This window comes from Hippocampus bargibanti, linkage group LG12 (genome assembly GCF_051943395.1).
Source record: "Hippocampus bargibanti isolate YZ-2025 linkage group LG12, ASM5194339v1, whole genome shotgun sequence".
In the NCBI taxonomy this organism is placed as follows: Eukaryota; Metazoa; Chordata; class Actinopteri; order Syngnathiformes; family Syngnathidae; genus Hippocampus; species Hippocampus bargibanti.
The window spans coordinates 6,979,071-6,989,126 of NC_142745.1; the positions used below are offsets into that span (position 1 = coordinate 6,979,071).

Here is a 10,056-nt window from a genome sequence, read left to right on the forward strand (position 1 = left end):
CAAGAGCAAGTCACTTTCAATGTGGAATCTGGTTATAATAATAATAATACATGTAGTGTATAAACCATTTTGCCCTGCAATTGGCTCGCAACGAGTTATCCACCTGCTGCCTGAAAATATATAGAAATATTACATAGAGATATTTATATGGTTCTCAATTATTATGAGTGGTAATTAACACACGAGACTTCACATTAATACATGTCATTCATGATTAATAACATTATGAAAGGCAAATTAAACAACTTTTAGAAGTGTATATACGATTAATCAGTACACAATGATTTTTCTTAGCTTGAATGGGACAGGCTGTGATGTTTGTGTAATTGGATTGCATTGGATTTGCCTTTATTAGTCTCGGTGTTTTCACGGTAAGATCAGAGCATTGTCATCAAATGGTGAGTATAGTTTTTGCTTTTTTGAATGTTGCTGTGCCGATGACCATTTTGTGTTTGGGAGCCTTTTACTGAGCGAGTTGCTTGTTCTGTAGCCACAAAGGGACATAAGTCTCCTTGTGCCGGTCCCAAGCCCGGATAAATACAGAGATCAAACCTCTAAAGATGGAGGGCACTGATTTGCTGTGGCGACCCCTTGAAGGGAAAAGCCGAAAGGAAAAGAAGAATAATAAATAATTCGTTTTAAAACGTCGTTGACCCTTAATAAAATACAAAGTACTTATAGGTTCCATTAAATGTATAAAACATGTTTCCCCAAAATATTTACATAATGGTATTTACGACTCGTAATATGGATGATAGCTATGCTTGCATTTTTTTCATGTTCGTATTGCAGGGGTGCGTGACATTTGTATGTGTGTAGTTATAATCACTGCAGATTTTCATGAAGGCTCAAGCAAATTTCAACCAAATAACTCGTACAGTATAACCCGTGAACCATAGATGTATGTAGTAAATTCAATGAAAACACATCGTGAAGTGAGCTAACATACAACACAGAGCTAATTCTTTGGCCTCGTTTTAATCATAAGCTTTTGCATCTTTTGGGGGCTCGCCACAGTCCGTTGACTCACACATGTTCTCGCGAGATCTTCTCTTATCAGACCGCTGATTTTGAGTAAATCTCGCGAGACATCAAAGCGAGCTAGGTAAGTAGTGACTACCCAAACTGGTACCCACTGACGATTACTAAAATCCGACAAAGTAAGTCCCAGCTGTTGATTTTTTTGACCTTGTATCGTGTGGCCGGTGTGTAGCCTGCTTTTGGCATCACTATTGCCTGGAATGGAGTCGCTGTAACGGCCTCGTGACAGGAGGATGCCCGCGGAGCGGAGGAGGTGGATGAGATGAGAGCGGATGAATGGAGGGGTGGGGTGGAAGAAACACTTGCTAACACATCTAATCGATTCGCTATGAAAATGGCAATCAACTTGATTTAGCGTCGTCTAACATGGCTTATGATTAGGGTGTGTTCTTGTGAAGATGGAGAAATAAGACGTGACTTGCTCGGTCCAGTTTCTGTACAAGAGGTAGCAACGTCAACGGGTTAATTTGCGACAAGTTAGCAGGAATGTTAACGATGGTAGCATATGCGGCTAACGTAGCTAACATGGGTCACCCTGGCCGCATTCCTATCATGTGACACCCTGGCTTACTCAGGGGCTGGTGGCAACCATCTGGTGTGTGCGTGTGCGTGCGTGTGTGTACGTGTTTAAGTTAAAACAGTTATTTTTTAAAATCTAAAATACCACAACACTACATCTTGGAATAAATAAATTCAGTGCCATGGACAGGGATGTTAATGACCAACTTCTAATTTATCGTTTTATTTTATTTTATAGTATAGTATAGTATTGTATAGTATTTGGTGTGCTACTCATTTGAACATGAATAGGAATGATATAAAAATGTGAAATTTCTGAATGATATTGGTGCAAAAAAAATTGGGCCCCCATTTCCCTCACAGTTCTGAGGTTTCATTTTTCCCGTGCTTATATGGATTTTCTGTAAGCATTCTAAAAACTTGCATGTAAGGTTCATTGAGTACATAAACTCAGTGGGTATCAAAATTATGTCAAACCACTTTAATAATACTTAGATTTTATACATCAAAAACAGAGATATTATTCCTAAAAATTCATGTAAAATAATTAAGACATTGTTACATTATGCACAATTTGTATGTAAACACTGTAGTTCGATATATATATATATATATATATATATATACATAATAATATAAAAATGTGTGTTAAGACTCGTTCTGTTCTTAAAGGTTAATTGTAAACGTGCTGTACTAAAAAGTTAAATCCAACAGAACTTTACTTCAAAGCATGATTCTTTCATTTGCCATTGTAATATGGAAAAAAAATCTGTCATGATATAGTATGTATGTATGTACAGTATTTATTTCAAGATTATATAACCACAGACCCATATAATTTAGGAATTAACATTTTTTTTCTGATGAAAGAAGAGAGTCTAAGGTTTCTTACGCTGCATTTAATGTTTATGTCATCCTAAAACTTAATATGCTGTGGGTCCTGGAATTTGAATGACAATGACAAAAAAACCCTGGCACTGGAGTCGACATATTTTTGCACACCTGGCGTTGTGTTGTGTTGTTTGCACTGCTCTTAATCTATGTTTTTGAGAAACAACCTCATTCCAAATCTCAAGAAGATGTTTGAGTGTAGATTATGGCTCGAATAGGCCTTTTATAATGTTAGCTTTTCAAGGCATCCCTGAGAATATAGGACACTCAGTGTTGGTTTATGAGGCCATTCATTCAGGCTAATGTTTGAGGGAGGATAAAATAGAAAGAAGCTTCTGAACAGATTGCTCTGCAGCCTGGAGCTATGACGCTGACATGCCTCTCTTCCACTCACTATGACCATCAATGTGGGCGATGAGTGGAACTTGCTTGTTACGTGTGAACGTTTTGAAAGACAAGTGTAAATTATTTTCTTTATTTTAAAACCTTTAGTCAATTTCACATTTAACCCTCATATGGGTCAATTTTACCCGTTTCCATTTTTGTGTTGACTAAAGCACTGGATATCCTTTCTTTTTCCTTTCTTCAAAGTAGTTCCAAAAAATCCCCAATGATAAAACAAATACAGTAAAGTCTCGTTATATCGATATCGGATATATCGATAGTCCCGGTTATATCGATACTATTTCTATGCACGCACGGAGAAAATTACATGCAAACAGAGTCGGATATATCGATAGTCCCGGTTATATCGATATTTTTTCGGACTCCCTTGAATATCGATATAACGAGACTTTACTGTATAAGGCACACCACATTATAAGGCGCTACAGTGGCGCCTTATATATGGAAAAAGTTTGAAAATACACTATTTATTGGGGGTGCGCCTTATACTCTGGTGTGCTTTATACACTGGGAAATACGGTACAATATATTTTATGTGAAGCGTCATAGTTTTCCCATTGTAAAGAGACGCTAAATATGCAGTGAGTAATCATTTAAAGGACAACCGACACCACTTTTTTGTTTCCTAACTGACATCAGAAAAACGTTTTAAAGTATCTAAAATACCCAAAACACGGAGGCTGATATTTTTCGTCAAATGCAAAACACCAATAAAAAGGAGTTAAAATGTCCCAAAACTACTTCAAAATGAGTTTCAGAAGGTCCCGCCCCCTTGTTCATGGTGTCACGCCAAGACGTCTTGCCTTGCTTGAGAATCAAAAAAATGGCTTCAGATTCGGAGACGATGCTTTCTTGTTACTCTTCCAGTTATGCATATGATTCAAATAGTTCTGAAGAGCAACGCATACATGTTTGCAATCGAAGAATTTATTCCATGTCATTTTGAGGTATCTGGAGAGAAATGTTGCACCCAAAAAAGGCAGAAGATGGCGACAAAGCTCCGTGGAAATGGGCTTATTGTTTTTTTCTTGTGGGGATTTTTGTCAGCGAATATCAAATAGTTTTCGGTGCAACACACAAGGATTCACCATCTTGTTATTTATGTGTTTTCCTTCTAATTTCGCCATCAACACGGATCAACACAAAGTTTTCAGACCAAACAAAGTACCGCAAAATGCATTGGTCAGGGGCGTTCCTTCCGTGACGTGACGTCAGGACTCGTCACCAACTCACAAACAAGACTTTCGGAATATTCAGCGCGAGTCTTAAAATTTAAAATATAGCTATATGCGGTGGAATATTTGTAAAATACGCTCAGTCGAAGTCATTTGAAGTGAATTTACAAATTATGGACACAACTTGTCCGGAGGCGTCGGTTGTCCTTTAATGTGCTGCCAAGAGTCTGTATTTGCCATTATTTATTTATGTTTATTTATTTATTTATTTATTTATTGTTCTGTTAGAACCAGGAACATTATCACAAAGTGAAAGCATCACAGACTGGGTTAAATTCTGGAGATTCCTTTGTATTTTGCCTACCTCACTCTCCTCTCAATTCCCATTTCTGCATCTCTTTCGTTTGTATAGGTGTACCTAATACTGTTTTAAATGAATGACCATTTTGTTCTCTCGTTTAGTCCTTTGTAGCGGATCCCTTGTTGGAGACGTTGCATCATCTAGAGTCGTTTGGAAGCCTCTCTGCATCATGGGGAACATTTTTGGCAATTTGTTGAAGAGCCTCATCGGGAAGAAAGAGATGAGGATCCTGATGGTGGGTCTCGATGCTGCAGGAAAAACTACAATCCTCTACAAGCTCAAATTGGGGGAAATAGTCACTACAATCCCAACCATTGGTATGCGCGGATTGTCCAATATTAAAAGCGGCCCTACCGGGTGTGTGATATTTGTTGCATGACATCATGTGGCACACTTTGTTCTCAGGTTTTAATGTGGAGACGGTAGAGTACAAGAACATCAGCTTCACGGTGTGGGATGTGGGTGGGCAGGATAAGATTCGCCCCCTTTGGAGACACTACTTTCAAAACACACAGGGTGAGCTCAATAGATGCAGTACAGATGATCCCAAATGTTGAATCTATTTATGTTGAATCTATGTTTTTCTCTCATACCCCCCCCCCACCTCGTCTGCCCACAGGTTTAATATTCGTGGTGGACAGCAATGACAGAGAGCGTGTTAATGAGGCACGAGAGGAGCTTATGAGGATGCTGGCAGAGGATGAGCTGAGAGATGCAGTGCTCCTCGTGTTTGCCAATAAGCAGGCAGGAAACACTCACATACACCAGGACGAATGAAATATTTCAATCGTTTGTCCTTTAAAGGACAACTGACGCCTCAAGTTGTGTCCATAATTTGTAAAATCACTTCAAATGACTTCTACTGTGCGTATTTTCCAAAGATTCCATGGCATATAGCTATATTTTACGTTTTAAGACTTGCGCTGAATATTCAGGAAGTCTTGTTTTTGAGTTGGTGACGAGTCCGTACGTGACGTCACTAAAGGACCGCCCCTGACCGAGAAAGTGATACACAATGCATTTTGGGTACTTCGTTTGGTCTGAAAACTTCGTGTTGATCCGTGTTGATGGCGAAATTAGAAGGAAAACATAAATAGCATGATGGTGAATCGTTGTGTGTTGCACCAAGTCTACTATTTGATTCTAGTTGACACAAATTCCCAGCAGACAAATCAGCCCATTTCCAATGGAGCTTGGGCGCCATCTTGTGCATTTTCTGGGCGCTACATTGGAGTCCAGATGCCTCAAAATGAGACGGAAGGACTTCTTTAATCGATTGCAAACATTTATGCTTTCCTCTTCAGAACTATTTGAATCATATTCATAATTGCACGAATAACAAGAAAGCATCTTCTCCGAATCTGAAGCCATTGTTTTGATTCTCGAGCAAGGCAAGACGTCCTGGCGTGACGTCACGAACAAGGGGGCGGGACCATCTGAAACTGAAACTTTCTGAGGTCATTTTGAAGTAGTTTTGGGACACTTTAAGTCATTTTTCTTGGTGTTTTGCATTTGAATAAAAATATCATACTGCATGTTTTGGGTATTTTAGATGCTATAAAACGTTTTTCTGATGTCAGTTAGGAAACAAAAAAATGGCGTCAGTTGTCCTTTACAGTCTATTAAAATTTAAGAGCGCTTACTGCATACAATCCCTCACTTTCCAAACTCTTCCCTTTTCCAGGACTTGCCGAATGCCATGAATGCCGCTGAGATCACAGACAAGTTGGGTTTACACTCCCTGCGCCATCGTAATTGGTACATCCAGGCCACCTGCGCCACCAGCGGCGACGGCCTCTACGAGGGCCTCGATTGGCTGGCCAATCAGCTCAAGAACAAAAAGTAGAAGGCGGTAAAACGTTCGCCAGCCACAAACGTCCACGTTTATTTTCTTTTTTCTCTCGTTTCATTGGGGACAGCGCGGGATGGGGATGCAAGATTTTCGGCTTTCATTTTCAATGTTGGCGTTGTCTGAGCCCAGTTTGAACCAAGCGCGCACACAAAAACACCATAAATAATCACTCTGGACTATGCTTTTCTTGTTTCCATCATCTTTTGGTGCAATGTACTGTAACGTTATGTGACTTCACCGCTGCGGAGAGTGCTTGTTTTCTCAAAAAAGGTTCATGCTCAGTCATCTTGTTTCACCTCTCCCTGTGAGCCATGTTGGACAACGACAAACACTATAGGACGCTGTGTGAGTATTTTATTTGAATTTCATCTTAAGGTCCGTGTATTTGTCTGCACTTTGTCTGGTTGTAATTTTTTTATAGAGTAATATTTTAATAAAAAGGAAAAAAAAGTAATTTTCCGATAATATTGATATTAATTTTATTGCTGAAATTTCACATTTGGAGATCAATGAAGGATATCTTATGAGAAGGACTTTGGTGTACCAGTAGGAAAATACATATTTCTAGTAAGTGGACAACTGAGCCATAACTACACTGTTAAAAAATATCCACCATGTATTTTTTTTGGGGTGCTAAAAGAGAATTTTACTTTGGAACTATTACCCTGAAATTTTAAGTTTACTCAAATCACCAAAACATTTTAAAATTCGTATAATAGTATAAAGATACCAACCGATGCATTTTTACCTTACTAGTGACATGTAGTTGTCCTACTTGTATGCCAAAGGTGACTACCGAGCAATATCATAAAAAAGTGGAAAAAAGGTTACGCTTAAAACACTGATTTATCTTCTGACTTGTGCATACAGCGTATCGACTGTTGAAGGACATCTCATCAATACTCAAAACGGCTTTCCACCCGCTGATTAATCATCACCCCATTCTGATTTGATGTGTATTCGATCCGTTCCAAGTTGAATACATTAACATCGCACAACGCGGGAACGCTACAAAACTCTCCTTGTATCAAAACATGTTGTCGTTCTTGTCGCTGTTTTGATTACTGAATGTGAATGTTAGACGTGGCTTTAGAAAAAAGTACAGTAAGTACAGTATATTTATTTTACATAAAGTCATTTAGTTAGCTGATGAACAAACGCAGATCAAAATGTGGGCACAAGCAACCGACTGATACCAGCAGGCTTCCGCCCCGTAATCTGAAAAATATTTTCTTTGTGCCGTGACATGACAACAACTATACTGTATTGTATATGTATATGTGCATCTATCTATTCCATGTTCAAGTTTGATCATTTGAGTTTCGTGGCCTTATATGTAGTGGCGGCTAAAATTGAGTTTTTTTGCTTCTGAATATTTATCAGGAATAATGTATTGATTATTTTTTCTCTCTTACGCTGTCAAAAATAAGTTTGAGCACTGTAGTTTGAAATGATTAGGCAAAGGTTTGTCTTGCTGTAGCTTCTGTTTTGCCTGTATACCTGATCCATATTTAGTGATAGGTCTTATTTGTTAGGGTGATGGGGGTGGTGGGTGTATGAAAAAAAAAATCATGTGACCACATCAGTAAAAGGAATGCAAAAAAGTTAAGAACACTGGTATTCATTCTGTACCGTTCTAGTTACATAAACGACTATGTTTCAGTGCTTAATGCATGGAGATCAGACATCTACAGTATGTGATGATCATTTCCTGCTGTATCACAAATAAAACCATTTTCTGTAAGATCAGTCTCATCACTTTGGACTCATGTCACTTGTGCAATTGATGTGTACACATCTTATGAATAGAGCCAATAGAATACCCTACTGCCTTCATAATCATATTAACTCATTCACTGCCAGACGTTGTGCAAAAATGTGTCTACTCCAGTGCCAGGGTTTTGGTCACTTTCACTCAAATTGCAGGACCCACAGAATATTGAGTTTTTGGACTACATGAACATTCATTTCAGCGTAAGAAATCTTAGACTCTCTTCTTTCATCAGAAAACGAGTTAATTCCTAATTTATATGGGTCTGGAGTTATCTGAGCTTGAAATAGGGGCGGCTGTCCAAAATACAATACATACACATTTGTATAGTGCTCGAAGGTACCAAAGCGCTAACACGGACAAAATGCAAATGCTGCCCCCTCGTGGAAGGGACAAAACATTGTCAGAGGTCTGGCCCGCACTTTATCAGCACCCCCTGTAAGAAAAACCAAAACCCGAACAAATCCGAGAATTGTGCTCCATGTCACAGTTTTCAAAATTCACAAATTTAACACAATTTAAGGTCCAATATGGTATAGTTCTAGTTACAAATTTAAGCATAATATAGATTTACAATCATCTTGAGAAATGTATTGATGATGACGCGCCAAATAGAAGGACGTGATAAGTTCAGTAGAGAAAAACAACTTAATAAATAAAATGACAGACTCTTTATGACAATTTCAGCAGCTCAATTTATTAAAAACAAATTACGAGTCACAAGCAAACGTTGCCAACTATATGCTAATCACATGATAACTGACACATGACACCATAACGTACACATGACACCATCCAACTCATTACCTCGCCACGTAAATCAGGTTTAGATTTATTTAATTTAATTGTGCAGGAGCGTACTTCTATTTATACATGTACAATGGCTGAGGATGATAAAATAAATACAAATTAAAAATAGCTGAGGGTTACTGTCATTACGAAACGTTTTATGATAGCAAATTGAGTTTGGAGCAGATTCATTTGAATTGTGTGTGAAGTCTGGTTTATGTGTTGGCAATCATACTTTGGAAAATTTTAAGCAAATATTGTACGGCTCTGTGCTTCTCTGCACAACATTTCGTTACAGTAACAGACTCTTACCGTTAGAGGGCAGTCGAATAAAAAAAATAAATAACACGGAATTATCACGGTATACAGTTTACTTACTGTACGTATATAACCCATCTTCTTTTCCATCTTATTATTACCAGGGCAATTTTAATTTTGTTTCAAATACAGAATTAATACGTATTCGATTTTTTTCTTCATAAAATTAAAACTTTTGATGGATCAATTTCTCATCAGCTTATCATATAAAGTGTCACGATAGCCAAATATGCTCAAATATTTTTCGATCTGGACTTTTCTCAAACCGTATGCTTGGGGTTCTTTAAAAAAATCAGAAAAACCATGACCATTTTATATTTCTTTACATTAAACTCAGAAGAAACTGACATAGTCGCTACTGTGATTTTTTTTTAAACTATTTTTCTTCATTTTTATGATTGTCTTTTTTCACGTGTTAATCATTTGAATGTTAACAAATTTGACATATTATTTCGCATCAATTTAAGAAAAACAAAGACAATGTGCATGTGTGTGTGTGTGTGTGTGTGTGTGTGGGTGCGTGCGCGTGTGTGTGCGCGTGTGTGTGCATGTGAGTGCGTGTGACTGCGTGAACGCGACTTCTATGCTATGCTATTCTATGCTATGATTTCTTGTGTTTCCCCGAACAGACTCTTCTTTCTCTGATTAAAAAGACAAATGGTGAAGGCGGAAGCATTTTAGCAGAACTTCCTTGGAGCGGTGAAATATTAACTATTAGTCTGCAGCACTTCTACTTTTGGAACGAATGTGTCGGTCCCCGAATATATTTCTGTCGCCTTTTTCATTTTGTATTAAAGTTGCTAAAAGATAAATATTGTTTTATTGAGAGTGAGCTGTTATGAAGCAAGTAGAACAACAACAGACTGGATCTGCAGGCAGAGCCAGTTTCCACAAAGCAGTTTGGCTGGCTCGCCCTCTCTCACGGTAGTATGTT

At 38.1% G+C, this 10,056-nt stretch overlaps 1 protein-coding gene across 2 annotated transcripts; it reads left to right on the plus strand.

Annotated features, from left to right (window-relative positions):
* Window positions 1–1,094: 1,094 nt before the first annotated feature.
* arf3b (ARF GTPase 3b) lies at window positions 1,095–7,988 on the plus strand. 2 transcript variants are annotated; one of them, XM_089010158.1, is made up of 5 exons: window positions 1,095–1,160; window positions 4,494–4,709; window positions 4,798–4,908; window positions 5,012–5,136; window positions 6,077–7,988. In XM_089010158.1, the coding sequence occupies exons 2-5, from the start codon at window positions 4,562–4,564 to the stop codon at window positions 6,236–6,238; spliced, it is 546 nt and encodes a 181-aa protein (XP_088866284.1). In that variant the 5' UTR covers window positions 1,095–1,160; window positions 4,494–4,561; the 3' UTR covers window positions 6,239–7,988. The 2 variants fall into 2 exon arrangements, 1 of the variants encoding a protein (XP_088866284.1); XR_016116619.1 differs by lacking the exon at window positions 1,095–1,160 and having other exon boundaries at window positions 6,077–6,589; window positions 7,115–7,988.
* Window positions 7,989–10,056: the final 2,068 nt, after the last annotated feature.

Coding starts and splice junctions, on each gene's coding strand:
- arf3b (XM_089010158.1), top strand. CDS start 4,562: ATGGGGAACATTTTTGGCAATTTGTTGAAGAGCCTCATCGGGAAGAAA. Junction 4,909..5,011: donor CTACTTTCAAAACACACAGG/GTGAGCTCAATA, acceptor GTCTGCCCACAG/GTTTAATATTCGTGGTGGAC. Junction 5,137..6,076: donor TCGTGTTTGCCAATAAGCAG/GCAGGAAACACT, acceptor TCCCTTTTCCAG/GACTTGCCGAATGCCATGAA.